The sequence below is a fragment of the Heterocephalus glaber genome, unplaced genomic scaffold, assembly GCF_053883595.1.
Source record: "Heterocephalus glaber isolate CG9 unplaced genomic scaffold, H.glaber_assembly_v1.0 deba00001600, whole genome shotgun sequence".
In the NCBI taxonomy this organism is placed as follows: Eukaryota; Metazoa; Chordata; class Mammalia; order Rodentia; family Bathyergidae; genus Heterocephalus; species Heterocephalus glaber.
Genome location: NW_028258372.1, coordinates 39,340,951 through 39,363,164, shown reverse-complemented (window position 1 = coordinate 39,363,164; position 22,214 = coordinate 39,340,951). Strand labels below are relative to the sequence as shown.

The following is a 22,214-nucleotide window of genomic DNA, read 5'->3' as shown; positions in this document are numbered from 1 at the left end:
TTTGGGAGACTTTTTAGATCTAAACCATAGCACCCAGCCTGGTGGATTTCTACTCTATTTACACGCCAGTGGCACCTACATTTATATCCCCAGGTCAAGCTTCTGGCCTGGACTCCACTCTCATACATCCAGGGGCCTCCTCAGCACTGCAGTGACAGATCTTTTAGATTCTCCATACCAAACATGTCTGCATCTGAACTCTTTCTGCTTGCAAATCCTGCACCATCTTCAGCCTTTCCATCTTGGACAATGTGAACTCCATCCTCATCCAGTTGCTCAGGACTAAAAGTATGGGTTACGTTGACTCTTTTTTCCCACATCCAGTCCAAAAGTAAATCCCCACATCCACTTCATAAACAACCTTTTCGGCTCTTCAAAATACATCCAGAATTTAGACAAATCATAGTACATTCATACAGTGGAATTCTAACAGCAGTGGGGGTGCTATTGCTTCACACAGAAATGGAGATGGATCTCAATCATAATTTGGGGTGTCAAAATCCAGACTTAAAAAGGTACATACTGCTCAGTTCTATTTCTACAAGTTCATAGCAGGCAAAATCAGTCTGTTTGGGTACAGATCAGAATAGTGGTTACCTTTTGGAGGATACTGACAGACCCTGCTGGGGTTCTGGAAATATTTTTATAGTATTTTAAATATTGACCTGGATGCACGGTGGCTCTATGAGTATTACACACGTATGTCAAAACCTTATTGAGCTGTGCACATGTAATGCATGTACTTTATCATATGAAAAATTTACTTTAACAAAAAGGAAATAAAGTGGTAAATTTTTAAAACGTACATCCAGAATTAACCACTTGTCACCACCTCCTCTGCCACCGTTCAGCCAAGTCACCTCCATCTTCTCTCACCTAAATTGCTGTAATAGCTCCTAACAGGTCTTCTGTTTGCACCCTGCCCCTAGAGCATATTCTCAACACAGTACCACAGCGATCCTTTAAAACCTAGGTCAGATCATCTCCCTTCCCTCTCCTAAGCCTGGCAATGGCTCCCCCTTTCCCTCGAAATAGAAGGACCTGTCCTTCCAGAGACCTCTCAGCCGTATATGGACCAGCAGTTCCTTATCTCCACCACTTTCCCCCCTTATCACTCCATCCTGGCTGCTCGGGTCTCCTTGCTGGCCCCCAACACTTCAACTACATTCCTACCCGAGGACGTCTGCTTGAGTTATTTTCCCTGCATGGTGCATTCTCCTGATATGTGCATGCTGTATTCTCTCACCTCCAAGATTTGGCCCGAGTGACACCTTCTCAAGGAAGCCTCCCTGACTATCCTATTTTAAATTGCAGTCCTTTCTCCCCAGCCCTAGCAGGCATTCCCAATCCCACTTACCCTGCTCTTTTTGCTTGTTTCAACTGCCCATTTTACCCTCTAACACTCTACATAATTCAAGAATTGTGTTTGTTAATTGGCGCCTGTCCGCCAGTCCATTAGAAGGCAGGCTCCATGAGAATCTGGATGTTTTCTTAATGAATGTATCCCAAGTATCCACAAAAGTCCCTGGTACATATGAGGCACTCGATGAGTTTTTGTGAATGAATGAATGAATGAACAGATTTATCTACACTATGGTCCTGTGTAGGGACAACCCAGGGTGACCACTTTCCCAAAAGGCAGAGGAGTTCTGGAAGAAGGCGGCAGGAAGACAGTTCCAAAGGGCTGCTTCCACATGACTCTAGCTGCAGAGAGTGAGCAGTGATAGAGCCCAAGCACTGCAGCTCACCAAGCACCAGTCTTCTGCTGTCCCTGCTCCCACCATGAGCAGGAGCGGGATTTCTCCTTGGCCATCTTGGTCTGTAGCAATCAATAATCTCAATGGTGATAAAGAGCTCCCAGACAGAGGCAGAGACTCAGCCAGGCTGCCCATTTTTGTGTCTCCAGGCCCAGCAAAGCACCTGGTACATAGCTCAAAGCATGTTTATGAAGCGGATAAGTGGATGTTACTGGTGCCCAAGCCTACACCTCTCTGCAATCTTGCTAAGGACAAACTGCTAGGATAAGGAATGAGATAAATGGTCTCTTTTTAGGCTTCAGGGAAGCCCCTGCCAGCTGCCTCCAACTTACTGTCCACCTTCAAGCCAGTATTTCCAAAGGGACAAGAATGCCAAAGCCCACCCACCAGCCTCCCCTTCCTCTCCCCATCCCCATTGGCCCCTGCCGGCCTTTTCTTTGTTCTGTAGCAGCTGGTAGCCTCCTCTGAGCTTGAGTTCAGATGCTGAGGTTAAAGGGTGATCCACGCACCTGAAGGAGCCATATGTGTCAGTCTCCTGCTCTGTTCTGAGCCCACCTGCTATATGGTCCCGACCACACGCCAAGCCCTCTCCCCTACAGACTGATCCCTCAACACAGGGCAAACAAGGGGATGCACAGGCCTTAGAGAATAAAGAGTAGGCAACAGGACCACACCCTGAGCCTCTACAGCCCTGCCCTCCCCAGCCCAGGAGGGTAAATGGGCTGAGGAATGCCAATCACCCTTTTGGGGATTTGCAGTTTGGGTGAAATGGGCAAGAGGTCAGGGAGAATTGAGTAAAAGGAGTTAGGAAACACTTAGCCTCATGAGAAAAGCCTTTCAGATGGAGGTTATGCTGTTAGAGCTGTTATGCAGATAGAGAAGGCCCAGCCCAGGAGTCTACGCTTGGCTCTGACCCTAGGAACAGTGTGAATTGTTAAAGTGTTTCTGTAATAATATGAAATCAGTAGCAATCTACAAGACCACCATTTTAAGAGTGAATAAATAAAATATGATATCCAGATATTCATTTATTCCAAAAATGCCTCCAGCATGCCTTCTGGGTGCCAACCATGGGGGATAGGTGGACATGAACGGGGACCTGGTCCTGGCTCTTGGGATTTCCCAAGCCCAGAAAGAGAGACATTAAACAGAAAACTCGCTGCTCCACAGTAATGTGGCAGGAGGAGTAAACCCAGTCTGAGCACCTAACAGAGAAAATGAACCTGGCCGGGGGAGGAGACGAGGAGAAGACTCCCTAAGGAATAGGTGTTGTAGCTGAAATCTACAAGATGAGTAATAATACAGTCCGGGCTGAGGGTGTAGCTCAGTGGCTCCACACCTTCCTGGCAAGCACAAGGTCCTGAGTTCGATTTCCGTTACCCCCCCCCCAATACAGTCCCATATTAAGTCATCATAGAAGTTCTTAAAAATAACTTTAGTTAGGGCCAGGGATTTAGCTTAGTGTCATCACACCTGCCTCGCAAGTGCAAGGTCCTGAGTTTGATCCCTAGTACCAAAAAAATAATAATAATAATTTTAGTTGATATGAGAAATGTTTATAATAGAATGCTAAGTGAATAAATGGGATATAAAACCATATATAGATAGATGCTCTCAATATGTAAAAATAATATCACTGTGTGTGTGTGTGTGTGTGTGCGTGCGTGGGTGTGTCTAGAAAATTTTTCTGGAACACCAAAATGTTAACAGTAGTTCTCTGTAGGTGGTACAAGTATGGAGGATTTTACCATCCTTTTCTCTTTCCTGCATTTTTCACAACTCGAACTGCTTTTATACTCAAAAACAAAACTCAAATGTCAGGGTGCAGCCCCTACAGCTGGCTCCACCCCCCGCCCCTGGGCAGAAGAGGTCCTCCAGAAGACATCTTGGCCATTCCCACTTCCAAGCAACACATGGACAAGTTGCCCTCAGGCACTCAGAGCTTTCCTGGTACCCATCCCTATTCCAGAGGGTCAGCTTCCACCCCTAAAACCAAACCAAGGCCTCTGCAGTGAAAGCCCAAGCTCCTAGGCATAACCCAGCTGGAGGCTGTCCCGCTGCAAAGAAACAGCTTTTTCATCACAAAGCAACTCCCTGTGCTGACCAGGGATTTGCTGACTAACAGGTTGAAGCTACATTTCTCTTTTCTGCTCCTTCCTACTATTCTGGTTACTGTTCCTACTTAAGCTTTCACATCAGAGGCAGAGTAGCAAGAGACTGGATGGGGAGGAAGAAAGAGTTTGCAGCCAAGTGACCTTGAGCAAGCTCTCAGCTCTCTGGACCTCAGCCCACAAGTGTGAAGGGCTGGGCTCCAGGCCTCCTCCTGCTGCTCCGAGGCCTATGGCTAATGCATCCTTGGACAGAGGATGAAAGATTGCCTACCTCTCCTGGACACAAACAGACACCTGACAGCAGCTGTTCTAGGACCCGGAGACCGCAGACTCCTACTGGGTTATGCCAGCGCATGAGACACTCTACTTGTTGAGAAAAGCCCAGGCTGCTGGGGTCAGGGGGGCTAACCTGGTGCCTAAAGGCAAATCATCCCCATCTACCAGATTTCTGCCCCTGCCCAAGCTGGGCCCAGCATGCAGGCCTCCCGACTCCCTGCAGGGCTCCCCTGGGTTGGCAGTCCAGTGGGGTAGGCTTCCACCTTTCAACAAAAGCAGGGCCACCAACTGCCCACTGGAGCAAAGTGGGGATGGAGGAGGCACCATGTGTGCCTGAACAGTGTACAGAGGCCATTGGCAAAAGTCAGAGGAGAAAAATCACCCCACTGACAGCTTTGGGGAAACTTCCGCATAAATCTTACAGCTGCTTGGGCTGCCGTGACTCATGCTTGAGCTTCCAGATGAGAGGTATGTGGTAGACAGGGCTGGATTCAAACCTGCCTCTGTTCCTGACATGCTGTTTGTCTGGGAAAATTACTGAACCTTCCGACCTCAGACCTCAGTTTATCTAAAGAATTATCTACAGAATGGGGGTCCCAATAACCTCTGCTACTAAGTGGCTGTGAATATTACATGAGATAAAATATGTAAAACACAGCATTGTGCCTCGCACATGATCGCTAGGAGCCGAAAAGCACAACACAAACTTTCCCCAGATGCCAAGATGGCACTGGCAAGATTCAGGATAAGGCAGAATCACAGGGAGACAGAGCCAAAAGGAACCTCAGTGACCTTGAATCCAACCCCTTCGGTTCATTTCATGCCAACCCATCCATGGGCAGCCCTTGCCAAGGTCTCCTTTCCACAGAAAAGGCTTTGGTCAGGGAATCCCCTGGAGGAGCCACCAAATCGCCACAGGATGCCACCAAGAAAGCTCTGCTTGAGGAGGTGAGGTGATGAAAGGTGAAGATTTCCTAGAACTAGGAGTAAGGGGAATAGGGTATCAATTACCAAACATGGGTAGGTGCCATGCAAATAGCATGCAAACAACATGCAAATGATCACATTACTGATGAATGAACAACCTGAATTTTTTTTTAATTGTAACTGGAGCACACTACATAACATGAATTTCTTTTCGCACTTGGATTTTTGCCAGGTAGAATGAAATAAAATCTGTGGTCGACTGAGGAACCTATGGCTCACTCAGTGAAGGCCTGGCTGACTCGTGTGTCCAGAGGCCCAGACATGCCTCACCCACACTTACTCCGTGTCACCCCTGTGCCCACGGCCACGTCCATCTGTGACTGGCACGTCGGACAGGGAGAGAAGGGTCTCACAGACTTGGCAGCTGCTGACTCCAGCTGAGCAGAGGACAGGGACAGAGTACACTGTTCCTCCTACAGGGCATACGGGCAGTGACAGGCAAGGACCTAGAGGGGCCAAACCTCTCCAGGAGCCCTGGTCGAGGAGCTAGGCCCCTCCTGACTCAGGAGAAAGGCTCTTCTCCAGCGCGCAGGGCTCTGCCCAGCTCTGCTGCTGAGTGATCCTGAAGGAGCCACACGGAACTAGTGGAACAGCATTGGTCAGGGCCCTGAGATAGGATGAGGGACGGCAAGAAGGCTAGAGGTTAGACTCTTGACAGGGCTACTTGAGGCGCACTTGTACATGCCCTGGAAGCTTAGCCAATTCAACCAGCGTTACCAAGTGTCTGAAGGACCCTGTGGACAACTCACAGGAGCAGACAAGACATGGCTGCTGCCTGGGTCACTGGTCTTGAGGCACCAACGATTCACCAGCAAAGAAGAAATAGGTTCCAACAAAACAGTACTTCAACACTCCTTGGAAATGTGTTGTGTCTGCATATGTGTGTGTGCGTGCTGCCGTGTAAGAGCATGGGTAGGGCCGGGGATGTAGCTCAGTGGTGCCACCGCCTGCCTCACAAGCGCAAGGTCCCAAGTTTGATCCCCGGTACCAAAAAAAAAAAGACTGCTTGCAGGAGTGGGGAGGGAGAAGACAGGGCTTGCATATCCAGTCCTACTTTAAGCCATATAGTGATAATGATAATAAAGCAACTAACATAAACAAACCTACCACTTGTGGCTTGCATATGATATATCGAGCCCAATACTAAGTGCTTTGTATGTATGAGTTCACTATATTCTTCCATTAACTCCAGGGAGTAGGCACTATTATTAATGTCCTCTTTTATAGATGAGGAAATTAAAGTTTAAAGAGGTTAAATAAGTGACCTTGCCAAGGTCACATGGCTAGAAATGCATAGCAAGCAGTCGATCCCAGGCCTGCATTTGACTTCACTTTACCCACAGCCCTGCCTCCGCTCTCAGAAGACAGTTCCCCAAGATCCCCAGCTCCAACACTGCCTGCAGGTCCTGCAGACACAGCTGGCTCCGTCCGCACCCCCACAGGGCAAGGAGGGCACATTCTGCAGTCTGTGACTTCTGTCACACCGTGACAGGACCTTGGCTAGCCTCGGCACTCGCTCAGCAGAGTTTCTCCAGCAGCCTTCTTACATCTGCACACCCACCTGCCTTTCCTAATGGGGCCACATGTGGCTATAATGGTCAGGCTCCAAGCCCTAGCCCATCTATCTAATGGGCTGAGACCAGCTTTATCCGTGCAGCCCAGCAACAACCTGGGCCTAATGGCAGCTGAAGGTCTCTTGGAACTGAGCTGACAGGACTTCCGGGCTGTGTTCTCTTCTCCCCTGAGCAGGAGTCTACGCCCCACATTTCCCGGCAAACTTCGTGGCTGCCAGAGAGACAGACAGGGCAGAGAGCCTGGCACAGAGGTGCTGGGCACAGGGCTGGAGAAGGAGGATGAATGGCTGAGTTAAGCCTCTTCCCTACTGGCTTCTGGAGCACCTCCGAGGCTGCTTCCCTATTACCAGCTCCTGCTCCGCCTCCTCTACGGGATCCTGGGGACAGCAGGAAAGTCAGCATGAAAAGAGCCTTGGAAAAGTTCAGCATGCACAAACAAATTTGACCGCCTGAGAACTGTGAGTGCCCAGGCCTGTGCAGACAAGCTGCCAAGACAGACCAGGGTCCCATGGCCCAGATACAGGACCTAGGAAGCCACACCAGCCTGGCAGGGGCTGACTGGCCAGGGCTCCCCATCAGAAAGGAATTTACTGGTGACAAGAATGTAGAGGAGGCGAGCACACTCACAGGAGCGTCCCAGCAAGGCCAATTCCTGGCAGTGTGCCCAGGCACTCGCTGGCACTTGGTGGCACTGCTTGGTGATGAGATTATGGCCTGGCAGGGAGCCCCAGTGTAGACAGATACCCAAACTGAGGACTGCCACTATCAGGCCACCCACCCCAGCGCTGCCTGGAAGCAGATGAGCCCCGATATAACTGGCAGAGACATGCTTTCGGGACAGGATGGGGACACGGAGCCAGCACCAGCTCTCCCTCCTGCCTGCAACAGAGATACGGAAGTGGGAGCTGGGCAGAGGCAATCAGACTGCCTGGCTCGGCAGGACAGCCCCGAGGGTGGAGCTGGCTGACAGAGGCACCTGGAGACCAAGAGGCTAAAACCCATCTTCAGGAAGCCGGCTCCACTGGGTGAATAAGCAGCACCCCTGACTCTGGGGTGCCCCTTCAGTACCTCTTCAGCCCAGCCTAGCTCTCTGCTCTCCTCTCCTTTCCTCAAGGCATGGTGGAGCTCAACTCATTTCCACCCGGCGGTCACTGCTGCCCTATCCCCGCTGCTCCAAACCCTCCCTCTCCACCCCAGCCCCACAGGCAGGCCAGTCCATGGCTGCAGAACATTTGATGCCAGAGTCCAGACACTGCCAGGTTCGCATCCCTCCTGCCACCCAGCCCCTCTGCTTCTCGAGCTGCTGCTCAGCCTGGTACCACAGCACAGAGCACAGGAGGGCAGAGTGAGGGCCGGGGCACAGGGGCCCCGAGAATGCCTGGCTCGCTTGGGGTCTTGCGCTTTTTTTTTTTTACCAGGGATCGAACTTGGGTCCTTGCGCTTGCGCAGCAGGCGTCGAAACCACTGAGCTAAATCCCCTTGCGCTGTCTTTCACGCTCCCTGGACGGCCCTCCAGCCGCCCGCTGGGCGAACTCACCGCAGAGGGATCTTGACGCGGAGATAGCGGTCCACGGCGATGGCCAGTAGGGCCAGGATGGAGCTCTGCGTGAGGATCAGGACGGGGCAGGCCACCATGAGGCAGGTGTGGAAGTAGGTCTGCGGCCCGACGTTGATGAGGATGGCCAGCGGGATGACCAGGGCGCCCACCGCCACATCAGCCACCGCCAGCGACGCGATGAAGCAGAAGGTGGCGTCCCGCAGCGCCTGGTTCATCTTCACAGCCCAGATCACGAGCACGTTCCCAGGCACCGAGACCAGGGCGATGAGCACCTCGATGCCAATGTAGGCGGCCTGGAAGGCCGAGATGGAGTGCGACATGGCGGGCACGGGCCGAGCACATCAGCAGACAGGCACCACGGGGCACGAGGCAGGCACCTGTGGTCAGGAAGCCTGGGGTGGGGAGGCCTGCCTGGAGCAGGAGGGGAGCCCAGGCAGGCCTGCGGAGACGAGCCCCACTTGGCACATGCAGCGCCTGCCAGACCGGCCGGGGTACCTGGGCCCTTGTCTTGTCTAAGCTCCGACCCCTCCCCTTAGCAGCCCCGGACGTTCCGTTCAGCAACTTAAAATAGCAGCGCTCGCTCCACCGTGGCTCCGGATCAGGTGTGAGGCGGCTCCCAGCACAGCACGCCCCACGGGGGTCCCGCGCGCCCGGCTCTGCCCACCCCGCGTCCACAGAACAGGATGCTGGGAGCTCACCATCCCGCCTGCTGGCCGGCGGGGGGTCCCGGAGGCGGTGCCCAAAGTTCCCGGAACGCGGTGCCGCCCAGAGTTCCGGGGCCGCGCCGGGCAGAGCTGGGCTCCGGGAACCGCCGGGCAGCTCATCGTCCTCGGGCTCCCGCCGCAGCGCTCCCAGCCCGGCCTTTCAAGCAATCACATGGTGCGGCAGAGGCTCAGCCCCGGACGCTTTTAAAGAGGTAGCGCCCCAGTTGTGCACCTGGGACTGGGGTGGCAGGCGTGGGCGTCGGGACTGAGCGCAGGCCCGGGCCGCGGGCGGCTCGCGCTCCCCAGCGTGCGCCCGCCCGCCCGCGCCCACCCACCCCAGGTCCCGCTCCAGCTCTGCAGGAAGGGGCCGTTCCGCTCGCTTCCCTCAACCCTCTCCGGCGTCCTCCCCGGGGAGCCCCGCGGCGCAGACTTACCCAAGGTCACACCAGAGCTGGCACCGCTCCTGGCCACCCGAGCCCCCACACCTCGACGCCCTCGCCAGCCGCTGCCCCCCGCCCCGAGAAGCCTGGAGGATCCGGGGCTGGCCGACAGGTCCGGGGCTTGTCGCCCCAGGCGCGGGGGCGCAGTGACAGTCGGGCTCCGCACACCCGGCGGGGGGGGGGGGCACCGCGGGGCCCCTCCCTCCTCGCCCTCCGTCTCCTCCCCCGCCCCCGCCCCTCCTCCAGACAAAGGAAGCGATTCCGTGTGAAAAGGCCTGGGAAAACGTGAGCTTTTGAAGGTTCCGGTGTGTGAATCCAGGCTCGAGACTGGACGAGGTGCAGCCTGCGGGTACCCGCTCCCTCCCCGCTCGGTGCGGCAGCCGGAGCCCTGGTGTGTGGTCCCCAGAGACCGACCCTGCGGGGCCTAACATCACAGCGTCTCACCTGCCCGGCGGGGCTCCAGGTTGCCCACCCCACACCCACTGCGCCCGACCTCCCACAGCCTGCCCTAACCCTAAAACTAGCTCTCCCCGTGAAACTAGTCCCTGGCGTTCTCTGGAGCTCAAACCCTTCCAACACTGTTACTTTGCAGGCTCTGTCCTGAGTCATTGCGTTTCTTCCTCATCCATCTTTTACAATTGCCTTTGGGGCCAGAAGCAATTTCCATTCTGCAGATGAGGACTCTGAGGCTCATGGAAGTGACCTGGCCTCGGTGTCACCCCTTCTGGGGTCCTTTGCTCTCCTCCTCCCTCCTTACAGCGCAGCAGCTAAGCCACAAGGTGTCTGGTCCCCTCTGACAAAGAAGACCAAGAAGCAGAGACTTCCAAAGGGCGCAAGAGAAGTCTAAGGACCAGGGCAAGAAAGTCAGGCTGCTGACTGCTGGCGCAGTGCTGGCCCCACACTGCCCCAGGCCTCCCCTGACCACTTCGTGCAGTCCCTGGGTGCCAGTCCATGGCACTGACAATGCCCTCCCAGGCCAGACCCTTGCTCAGAAGGATACCGTGCAGAGATCCCAACCTGAGAAATCCTCAAGTGTGGGTATTAGGGGAGGACCCTGTGAGTCACCTGGAGACCCCAGGACCCCACTGCCCCCCTGTTGGATCTCAGGATGCCAAGCTGCTCCTGTTGGGAGATTGAGCAGAATCACGGAGGCAAAGGATGGCTGGAACCAGAGCTGCTGGGAGGAGGGGGTCAAGGCCACGGAGTCTTCCAGGGAGGAAGAGGAGGAAGCCCAGGGCTGAGAAAGACAGCTTGCACTTCTGCCTTCCTGGGGAGCAAGGAATCTGTGCCTCAGACAAACCTGTAGTCCTTCCCCAGAGGCTGGCTGAAGAGACTGGTGAAGGTAACCGCCTCCTCTGTCTTCCCCTCCATTCCCCTCCACTTCCCTGGCTGACTCCCTCTGTGCTCCCCACACCATGCAAACGCAGGCCTTTGCATTGTCCAGTCCACTGCCTCCCATCCTGTCCTGAGCGTGAGTCCTCTGTGGCCCAAGCCTTTCTCTCTTAGTCTTCAGCTTCCTGTCATTCACCTAGTTTTCAGAAACATCCCCAAAGGTCCCTGGCAGGCCCACCTTGGGACAGAGGTGGGCAATTAGGGTCACCCTTTCTAACCCTCAGCAACATCTTCAGCTGTGGAGGGTACCTGAGCCCCTACACCTGCCTGCCCCCCACTCCCAATTCTTACCACTGGTTGTTGATGAATAGTAGGTGCATTTGCATAATGCCTGTAGGTAATTTGTTTGTTCCTCCATTCTGGGCAAAATAAGCCAAAACTCTCCTCCCTCCCTGATCCTACTGTTTGCAGGCCAGGTCTTCTGGGGGATTAGACCAGCCTGTTGGAGAACAGAGCTGCCATGGCAGGGTCCCTCACGGAGGGCAGCTCTGGGGAGCACAGTGTCTCCCAGGAGGACTGGCCAGGGTCGGGGGAGGGCAGTGTCAGGGCTGAACAGAACTGGGCAGCAGGGCCATTCAGTGTAGCGGAAAGAGCCACCGTGAGTCAGAAGGGCTGGAAGTTGGTTTCTAAACCCTGCTGGGCCATTCACTAGCTGTGTGGCCTCGGGCCAGTCACTTTTTCTCTCCCACCCTCAGTTTACCCATCAGTCAAGTGATGTCTGCCCTAAATCCATTCCAAGGTGGGAAAGTCGGCTGAGATAGAAACAAAGGAGCTGAGTCTTTTCTCTCCCCAAACCCTCCAAGACCTGACTCCCCCATGGAGTAGGCACCTTGGCTTCAGGGGAAGGAGCGAAGGAGGAGGAAGAGATCAGAGTCTACCACTGGAATGGGACAGGGCAATGGAGAAGGGCAGAGGGCAAACAGGTGGAGCCAAAACCTCACTGGCTTTCTCAGCATGTCCAGGACACCCTGACTGGATGATCTTCCACACACCAGAGTCCGCTGGCACCCTGTAGCCAGGTGGCCTTCATGCTTCACCTGGCTCCAGCAGCTGAGTCTTGGTGTCCTGGTCTGTACAGTGGGTGTACGAACACTGCCTAGCAGGATGCTCAGGAGAGCTTAGTGAGCAGATGATGAGTGTCTGGCACAAATTTTATCACCAAAGCAAACAGGCAGCACCAAGCCAGGAGAGTGGGGTGGGGGGAGAGAAAGAGGATACAAAATTCAAAATTATGAAACCTGCTGTGTGACAAACAGCGGAGGAATGAGACCACCCAAGCAGGCTAGTGGAAGGCAACCAGGCACAGACTTTATTCACCTGGGTGCAGGTCAACTGAGGGACAAAGCCATCAGTGGCAAACAAAGAAAAAGCAGGGAGTTTTACAGGGATTTGGGAAAGTGTTGGCACATCTGGCACATGCAGGGGTTGGAGCAAATGTTTGTGGTGGGCATCCCTGCAGCGGTCAAGGCTGTTATCAGGTAACTTGGTGCCCAAGATGTTGCGCTGTACTTTGTAGTTGTATCTCTTTGCTGTAACATCCCATTCTGTGTTCTGTCTGCTCGAAGACAACACAGCCTGTATCTGGCCTTTAGTCACCTGAAGGAGCGGCGTGGTTTTTGCTGAGGGCTGCGGTTTTTTGTATCCGCTAAAACTAACTTGGAATTAAACACATTCATTAACTATGCCAGGACCAGGTCAGGCCCGACACTGGGTACAGCCAGGGAAATTGGGACCAAACCCCACAGGTTTAGGGCCCCTTAAAGGTGCCCAGTGAAGAGCTTGCGCTGTACATGTGACTGTGGGAGCAAGACTGCGCCACAGTAGGTGTGAAGGGGTCAGCTCCTGAGGGGGTCAGGGATTGAAAAAGATTTTCACATTTCCTCTGGCGGAAGTGGTGAGGCACACCTGTAATCCCAGCACCATGGGAGCCTGAGGCAGGAGGACTGCAAGTTCCTCCCAGTTTCGGCAATTTAACAAGACCTTGTCTCAAAATTTTAAAAAGGAGAAGAGCCAAGGATGTAACTTAGCATGTAGGGTCTGGTTCAATCCTCAGCACTAAAACAAAACAAAATTCTTCTGAGGACTGGGGACCCCACTGAGTAGAAAGGCTTGCCAAGCCTTCAAGAAGCCCTGACTCATACCAGCCCCACTCCACAGCCTTCCCTCCATTCCTGTGCAGCAGGCAGGGGGATTTTGATCTCTGTTTTATTCTGCCATTGCTTAGTGCAGTGCATGCTCACAAAAAGAACTGTAGGGTCAGGTGGGGCAGTTGGGACACACAGATTTCTGGATGTCTGGGCAGCCTTGTGTCCCACCTGCCCCGATGCCCAGTGACTGACCACCCTGGAGACCCCTCCCTCTCCTTCCCCACCGCTGTCCACCTCCCTCAGACTTTCCGTCCAGGTCTCGAGCCTTCCCACTTCCTCTCTGCTCCTCCAGCTGCCGCCTTGAAGGCCAGGGAGGAGAGACACTGAGCCTGTGGGTTGTGTGTTTGTGCTGGGCAGAGGAGGTGCGGGACACATGGGCCCTTTAGTCCTGGTCCCTGCAGATGGCGCAAACTGTACCCAAACCCTGAGGAAGGTTGTTGCTTTCATGTCCTTAACCTTATCAAAATGGCCGTCATCCATTCAGTCACAGAAATCTAAAGCTAAGAAAGCTAGTCTTCCCCACAGTCTCCAGAAAGAGTTTGCCATCAGGTAGGGGCTGTCAGGTTGGGGATCTAGGGCATAAAGTGACCCCAAACTGCAGCCTGTCCTGTGAGGGAGGATCAGGACATGCCAGCGACTTCTAATCTTTCCTCCTCCACCGGGATGCACTTCCTCCAGCCCACCCTCAGGGGTGAGCAGCAGCAGCCCTCTCACCTGGGGTTGGGTTTCAGAGGATCCCGGGACACCGAGGGCCTCCACAGAGGAGCCTGGGGCCACCAAGGCCTGGAAGGAGGGTCAGGGCCTGACAGCTCAGGAGGCCGCTCTGCTTTGATTTCTTTCACAGATGGGTTCCTGGTTAAGACTTCATTTGAACATAGATTTTATTGGTTATGGAGCTTTAGCAAAAGCTTGGCACTTTGAGCTTCAACCAAACCCCTCCAGCTAAGAGAACTGAGACCCACAAAGGGAGGTAAGCTTGGTCCAGTCTCACCTCCCCACCATGAGCCTGGTCAGAGAGGGGCTAGGGAGGTGACAGGGTGAGCTGGCTCAGGCCCTTGTCCTGCAGTGTCTCAGGGACTCCCTCAGGCCAGCCCTTCACACTCAGAGATTGCTTAGGTGGCAGTGCTTGGCTTTCATGTACTCTCCATTTCACAGGAAGGGAGGCCGGCAGCAGACTCATCCCAGGGCGTGGGGACGCCAGGATCGGGTAAGCACACAAAAGCCCCTCCCAGGTGCCTGGCATTTGGCATTTGTGAAGAAACTCCTGCAAACTGCATTCCATGGAAAGCCTGTGTTACTAATCCCTAATCATAGATGAAGAACCTGAGGCTGGGAGAGATTCAAGGGGAGCCATGTGACAGGGCTGAGACTGGAACCCAGGTCACCAGAGGCCTACCCCAGATGTGACATTGGGAATGTTGAGCCAATTGGTCTGCAAGGGCTTCGTGGAGGAGAGATCTCCGGCAGCCCATTTGGTCACTTTACACCTGGTACCGAATGAGGACTTACCATGAAGATGGAAAATGTATTTATACACAATGGAATACTATACTGCCATAAAAAATATAAACTTGAGGCATTCACAGGTAAATGGGTGTACCTTGAGAACATAATGTTAAGTAAACTAAGTCAGACTTACAAAGCTCAAATATTGCCTGGTTTCTCTTATATGAGAAACCATATATATATATATATATATACACACACACACATACATACATACATACATAAGGCAAAGTAGAAAAGAGAAATAGGAAGTAGGGAGAAGTTCAAATACTTCCCCAAATTCCAAATTCCAAAACATTTCGATATATGTGCTAATTGGTTTCATTTTTATTACTAGCTTGTCTCAGTTCAGTGAAAAGAAAGTTTCGTGTTATGTTTCTTTCTGTAAGAATTTTTTTATGTCTTGTACTCTGAGTAACCTACTTTGAAGATAGCGATACAAAGTATAATACCTATTGTTTTTCTCTTACTATTTGATTATAAAATTTTGGTTTTTGTATTTTCACTAAAAGACGGCACTTTTTGGTCCAGGGACGTAGCTCAGTGGCGCCACTGCCTGCCTCTCAAGCTCAAGGTCCTGAGTTCGATCCCTGGTACCAAAAAAAAAAGATGGCAATTTTCAAAGAGCCCTCCAGGAGCTAGAACACAGGGTTGGCATCCAGCCCTCTCTGCGTCAGCTGGAGCTCAAGGCGCTGCACTGCAGGTGCCCTGAGCGACTGAAGAGCATGTGGGGCTGGCCGGGACTGGAAGAGAGCACAGCTTCATCTGGGCCCAGGGAAGGAGTGGGACCGGCAGGTGGCCTGCGGGGGACTTTGTGGGCAAACAGAAGCAACAGGCACCCTGAGCAAGGGAGGCTCTGGGCAGGCCCAGGGGCTTGGCTGGGCACCCTCAGGGGCACATGGCTCCAGGGAAGCCAGGGGAGGAAAAAGACAGCAGAGGGGAGCGCAAAAGTTACAGCCAGAAGCCTTGGCCCTGTCCCAGCGCCCTCTTCGTGCTGGGTGAGCCACAGTCCCTCCTTCACCTCGGCTCCTGAGCCCCAGTTCTCCCACCCGGAAAGGAGAATTGCCTATTTACTTACCAGAAAGTGACTTTGGAGGACTCAGTCACTAGACAAACATCGAGGAACAGTCTAACGGTATTTGGAAGCCTGTGAGGATGTTGAGCAGGAGGCTGGAGGCTCTGCAAGATGCTAATTTAGGAAGATCATCCTGTGACCATGGCAGAGGAAGCCTGTCGGCAGCCACAGCACCCTGTCAGAGGTGGTGAAAAGCTAACTAGAGAGGAAGCAGAGGAAGAGAGGAGAGAACGAACACAAGAGATGTGGCATGCGAGAGCTCATTGGCCACCAAACGCAGCAGCCGGTGCAGTGTGACAAGGCAAAGCTGAGTCCTTCGGAAATCTGATGGCGATAAAGCAGAGGCGGGCCAGGAGTTGTGCACTCCTGGACGGGACGGGGTCAGCAGACTTCTGGCAATGACCAAGGGTCCCTGGGTGCTGGAGCTGGGTCCTCTCTGTGCAGGTAGCAGTGGAGGCCCCAGGTCGGAGGAGGCTCTGGGATAGAGCGGGGTGCAGCAGAGCAGCTGGAAAGCAGCAGGGCTGGTTGGATTTGGAGACAGGGAAGGGAGTGGAGACCTCAAAGAGCGTTCGGGGGATGGCTGGGTGTACCAGGGCCACTTGAGGGTTGCACTGCTGCAGGCAGTAAAGGTGGAAGTCGTGGGTGCTGACTATAGTCTTTGAAGGAGCCTGGTGGGAAGAGAACAAAGGATGGATGGCGAGCTGCAGGAGAGGGGTTCACAAAGAGGTTGGCTTTAGATGGGGGAGATCTGAGCATGCTCACAGCCCCAGGGAGGAAGCAGCAGTAACCGGAGATGAATCAGAGCGAAGAGAGGGTGAGAACAGACACCCCTTGTCAAGTACCTGAGCAGTTCCTGACAGCTGGCTGGACACAGGCTCTGCCTGCTCACAGACCTGGATGTCTCTGGCTCTCCCCATTCCCTGCACCCCCAACACTGGATCTTGAGGCTCTGCCGGAATGAATTCCCTCTCAGCCCAGAGCACAGCCAGCCATTTGCCAGCCACACTGCACACAATTAAAGACTGTCTTCCCCCGGCACCAGCTCCTCATCATCTGGCAGCCACTGTCCAGCCTCCACCCTGACTCAGCCCACAAGGCGCCAGCCATGGGTTTCTTGGCTTCCCTGGCACTGTCTGTAGCCAAAGAGGTGCCTCTGGGCGATCCACCTACCACCCGCCACCGCCTGAAGTCCTGGTCTGGCTCCGCCAGGTGATGGCGCATCTGAGCTCCCGCTGGTGCACGCAGCCCACCCATCCCAGCCAGCACACACACCCCTTCCCAGACTCCTCAACACCACCTCCCAGGGTGGGCAGCCAGTGATCCCGTGCTTTCCCTCCCCTCACTTGGCAGAAGGAGAAACTGAGGCAGGGGAGATCATGTGACTCCTGCTGGAACAGAGGCAGCCTAGCATGCAGACTCTGATTCCTGCTTCACTCCTTCCCACCCCTCAAGCGGTGCCCTTAACCACCTTCTGCACATTTCCAGGGGGGAGTGAGGCCCTCAAGACTGGGAGTAGAACCAAGCACAGCTGTGCACACCTGTAATCCCTGCCCTCTGAGAGGCTGAGGCAGGAGAGTGGAAAGTTTGAGCCCAGCCCAGGCAAGTTAGTGACTTTAAAAAACCCTGTCCCCCCAAAAAATTGTTTTTTCAAAAGGCTGCAGATGAAGGCCTTGGGTTCAGTCCCCAGTACTGTGTGTGTGTGAGAGAGAGAGAGAGAGAGAGACACTGGGGGAAAGAAGTGAGGAAGACAGAACAGAAGTTCATAGCAGCATTATTCATAGAAGCCTAAAAGTAGAAATGACCAAAATATTCACCAATTATTGTCACCAGATTAAATTCAGGACACCCAGTTAAAAAAATTTTAACAGCTTTATTGAGATATAATTTACATATCATAAAGTTCACCCATTTAAAGTGTATAATTCAATGGCTTTGAGTACTATATTTAAAGAATAGTGCAACCTTCACCATAATTTCACTGTAAAGCATTTTCATCACCTCCCTCCCAAGCTGCACCCAGCAGCAGTCACCCAGGTGCAGGCAACCCCAATCTACTTTGTCTCCCAGGGTCCCCTGTTCAGGACACTTCGTAACAAGTGGAGTCTTGCAGTCTATGGTCCTCTCTGGCTGGCTCCCTGCAGCCAGTACAATCTTCTCAAACTTCATCTGAGTTTAGCACATGCCAGTATTTCATTCCTTTTAATGACTGAATAATATCGCACCCCATGGACATACCACATTTTGTTTATCCATTCTTCTGGGCCATTTCTACTTTTTGGCTATTATGAATAACGCTGCTATGAACAGTCATTGCTATGAAGTTTCTGTGTGAACATATGTTTCATGGGGAGTTGGATATAGATAGACCCAAAGGGATAACACAGGCCTGGCCCTTTCTCTTATTTATCTCCCACACCATCATGTGGCCTAGATGGAAGCTAGTATGTCCCCTTCTGCAGATTAAAACACAGAGGCTCAGAAAGAGGCTGGGATCATTAAGTGCTAGAAGGATGTCTCCGGATTCCTGGTCCAGGGTTCTTCCATTGCATCACAAGCCCATCTTGGGGGGTTGCAGCCCTCCCACGGCACTGAAACAAAAGGGACTGAGATGCAGTAGCATCAGTGTGAACCACCACCTGGATCCTCTGCAGCCCCGATTAGGTGCTTTGTGGACCACGTCCCAGGTGTGATGGCTGAGACCAAAGCCAGGGGCTTCTTGGAAGAAATGAGTTTTCACCTGGCTGGGTAGAAAGCTACCTGGAGCAGAGCAAGCCCTCTCCTCAGCCAGCACCCTGGGCCCTGTGAGCCTGCTACAGAGCGTACAGCACAATTTTCATAGTGATTCCTCCTAGTGGAGGTCACCCGGCAGGGACGAAAGCCAGCGTGGAACACTAGGCTGTCACCCCTCACACAGAGGAGTCCTACTGGTCACACAGCTGGCTGCAGTGTGTTTCCTCGGCTCGCCTCTTCCAGCCCTCATTCCTGGATCTTAAACAAGTCCCTTCAGACCTCCCCTGTATCCTGAATCCAGGGCCGTCACCATTCCTTTCTCGCTGAGCCAAGAAAGGCATTTACACCAAGTGCATTTTCCTGTGACCCACGGCTGCATGCTCTGCACCCTCAGTGAGTCCTAAAATGCAGGCCAGAAGAACAAATAGCAGCAGAAAGCCACTCACCCATCTGGCTGGTGACCAGGACACAGAGGACTCTTCAGTGACTGGGTAGAGTAGAGCTCCACAAATGCATACTGAGTATTGCATGTCCAGGATGATGTACTACGGGAAGTCAAGAAGGCAGTCCAACAGCACTGTACCAAGCGAGCATTTTTAAAAGGCACATAGACATTAATCCCGCCCACATACTCCCTCTCACTTTGAGCACACATTCTGGCCACTTTCTGAAGCAGCTCTGGAAGCGTGTGTGTGTGTGTGTGTGTGTGTGTGTGTGTGTGTGTGTGTGTGCGCCTTTAATTGCTCTGTTGGGGCTGCCTCGGTTTCCTAAATCCAAAATGTTTCGCTTTCATGGCCGTTCTGACTCTGGGGAAGAGCCAGAGTCACGCGCGCCACATCTGGTGAGTACGGTGGGTGAGGACCTTATGTTTTTTAGAGCCTGCTTTTGCATTGGGCGGCTCTGAGCAGCAGCATTCGCGGTAGTTTTGATCACATCTCCTAAAGACACTCACGAAAGAGGACTTCCAGAACCGTTTCGAAGAGTGAGGGAGTATTCTGAGGGAAATTAACGACCATGTGTCTTTTACTGTAATAATGGGGGGGGGGGGGAGTACCGGGGATTGAACTCACGTCCTTGTGCTTGCAAGGCAGGCACTGGAACCACTGAGCTAAATCTCCGGCCCCAATTTTGTTTTTATTTAAACAAAAACCATTTTGAAAATTAAAAAACCAGCCCCTGTGTTGTGCCGGTGAAGTGAGGGCAGCTTCTTCCCATGCCACAGGGGGGGACGCTGAAGCCCAGGGAGGCCGGCACGCGCGGATCTCGCAGCAAGCTCCAGAGCCAGAAGGGCCCCGCGATCTCGGGGCCGTCGGCTGGGGCTCGGGGTCCCCCTGCTGGCCGGACGCGAGCCGGGAGTCCCCCTCGCCAGGCCCCGCACAGCTCGGAGGAGGAGGAGCCAAAGTGCGCCCCGGGGCGGAGCGCCGTGTGTGCCGCCCCAGGCCGGACAGGGCAGAGCAGAGGGCCGCCTGCGCCGGGCTCCCGGCCCCGAGTCGCTCCCGGGCTCACCCGCAGAGCTGGAAGCCCAAGGGCCTGCAGGGCGCGCTCAGCGGACCTGACAACGAACGGTGGGTGCCTCTGGCCCCAAGCCGCGCAGTCCCACGTTCTTGCTCCACAGCGCTACCCCATCTCTGATTTCCAGGCAAAATCTCCTACATCTGCCCACCGGGTGGTGAGCGCTCCCACCTGCCAGAATCTCTAGAGGAAAGGCTTTCCCTCCCTGCTCGGTAGCTGCTCTCGGCCCTGACAGGAGAGGCTGGCACCGACCCACCCAGCGCTGGTACCCTGGGGCCGGCTCAGCGGGGCACCAACCCTGTGGCTCAGCCTCCTCACGGGATGCCGTCCCCGGTGCCAGGCACGTCTGCACCGGCCCTCACTGCATCTCAGCGCGCGGTGTGCACGCTATCAACCAAGAAGCCTCTGTTTTATCCGTAAAATGCAAATAACATTTCCCAAATAGGCTGTTGGGAGGATTCGGTAGTTTAAAATCAGTAGCACTGAGGGTTTGGTAGACGTTGATGAAAATCATGACCGATTTCATAGTTCTTTTGACCTTTCCCACACCAATACTTAATTAAAGAGAAACGGTAATCAGGTAGGAGCTCTGGACAGAAAAGCGTGGTGTGTCGCTGCCATGTGCTTGAGATTTCCCCAACCTGGTCACCTCCTGTGCTCCGCCCCATCTGCAAAGGGAGGGGTGGCAGCTGCTTCCCTCCCTGCCCATGCCCTGACCCACAAAGGCCTGGCACAGCTGCTGGAGTGGCCCGAATGCCTCGGGTTTAGGGCTAGGTAGGGACAGCTGGGGCTGGGGAGCAGAGGGCGGGCAGAAGAGAAGCAACCCTCTCCCTGTTGCCCCTACCCTGCAGCTTCCTGAGCCTCGCAGGGCAGCCGGAACTGACTCCATCCTGCCCTGAGGCAGGGAGGGAGATCCTCGTGCTCTGGGCTGGACCCACGTCCCCGCCCCTTGCCCACAGGCTGCCCAGCTGTCACTGCCCCTGATCCGGGCACCGCCGCCTGCAGCACTGTGAATCCCAGCATTCACCCTGACCCCGAGCCCCCACCTGTTACTCTGGGTCTGAGCAGCAGGGCTGTGTGGCCCCATCTGTTGTCCTCCATCCAGGACTCGGGCAGGACTCCGCCTGGGAACCCCCACTTCCACCTGCTGAGAACGGGTGGGGAGGGGGCTGGAGAGACAGGGTCTGATGGGGCTTTGGTTCCTTTCTCCATCTCAGCCCCCCCCCCCCGCCCCGTCCCACACAATCAACGCTCCAGCACAAAAAAACCAAATTTCCCGAAAGGACCTTTGCATATTTAACAACATTCTCTTACTACATTTCCTTTATTCATAGCCAGGCCCTAAATCAGGGGCCAGTGAGCGGATGGTGGCAAACACAAACACACAGCATTGGAGGCAATTTTAAACGAATTCTTTATAATACAAGTAACACGCAAACACACTTTCTTGATTTTTTTTTTTTTTTTTTAAAAAGGTGAACCCTTGGCAGTTCGGGCTCAGATTCCCTTTGATGAGTCACCCAAAGCCAGACCCTTTCTCCCAAACACAAAACTGACCATTGTCTTCAGTTTGATGTGTATCTTTTGGGGCATTTTATATGTACTTTCCTAGTATAGGTTTGGGTATAGTACATATATTAGGCATAGTACTATTATGATTGTGTGGGTTTGGGTTTTGGTTTGTTTTACATTTGTAAGCTACAAATATTGTGCAACTAAATTCACTATACAAAGCCCTATCTGTCTATAGCCTTATAGCTCTACAGTCCTCTAAACCCTAGCTACATCATATTCCTGTCACGGACACACCCTATCATATTCATCTCCCTACTCATTGAGATTTATGTTTCTCATTTTCTGCCATTACAAGGTGTCCCTGTCACAAATTTGAGCCTTCTTCAACCTATGTACTCCTGTGTTCCTACACCTTGTGAGCAAAAAGATTCATTGTTTATACTGCTTTTAAGGCCACAAAACTAGCAAAAATGTCCTTGTAAGCATTTTGCTATAAACTTTTCGTCTTTTTTTTTTTCCAAAATCCTAAGACCCAAGGCAATGATTTCCTTATCCACATAGGGGCAAATTACTGCTCTAGGAAAGAGCTTCAACCAAGGAGGTAGAAGGAGATTTTTTTAAAGACATAAATAAAAATGAAGGGAAGAGAAAGTGAAAGAAAGTGAAGAGAAAAAACAAGAAAGAAAAAAGAACAGAACATTTGTCACAGCATTCTCTGCAACAGGAAAAGACTAGGACTGTCCAATAGAAAGGAAATAGTTAAGCACAACTTGGCAGATGCATTCAATGGAATATTATGCACCCATTAAAATGATAATTATGAAGACTGTGTAGGAGTATTGTTGGGAGCAATGCTACATAATTTTAGGGAAAAATCATTTGTTTAGCCTAGTTCTCCTGCCTTACAGCCCAGCTATGGAATTCTGACAC

The 22,214-nt window shown here is 53.1% G+C and overlaps 1 protein-coding gene and 1 long non-coding RNA gene across 10 annotated transcripts in view; one reads left to right on the top strand and one right to left on the bottom strand.

The window, feature by feature from the left end:
- Adora1 (adenosine A1 receptor) overlaps positions 1-9,534 on the bottom strand; it is a 31,609-nt gene extending 22,075 nt beyond the window's left edge. For 2 of the 6 annotated variants that reach the window (XM_021242502.2, XM_087193915.1), the window contains exon 1: positions 9,402-9,534. Coding sequence is in view for 3 of the 6 variants with exons in the window: in XM_087193917.1 (XP_087050043.1) it covers positions 8,243-8,556; positions 8,962-9,087 (440 nt within the window). In the remaining 3 variants the exon portion in view is untranslated. Of the gene's footprint in view, positions 1-8,120; positions 8,584-8,961; positions 9,088-9,401 lie in introns of those variants that run through there. The other 4 variants (XM_087193914.1, XM_004862197.4, XM_087193917.1 and 1 more) reach the window with 3 other exon arrangements.
- Positions 6,825-14,921, top strand: LOC106010837 (uncharacterized). Of its 4 annotated transcripts, none has more exons than XR_015444237.1 (6): positions 6,825-7,730; positions 7,903-9,179; positions 9,320-10,749; positions 13,791-13,916; positions 14,102-14,153; positions 14,261-14,921. It is a non-coding gene; the product is annotated as an uncharacterized LOC106010837 (long non-coding RNA). The 4 variants fall into 4 exon arrangements; XR_015444238.1 differs by having other exon boundaries at positions 6,830-7,730; positions 8,222-9,179; XR_015444239.1 differs by lacking the exon at positions 6,825-7,730 and having other exon boundaries at positions 8,408-8,547; positions 8,803-9,179.
- Positions 14,922-22,214: the final 7,293 nt, after the last annotated feature.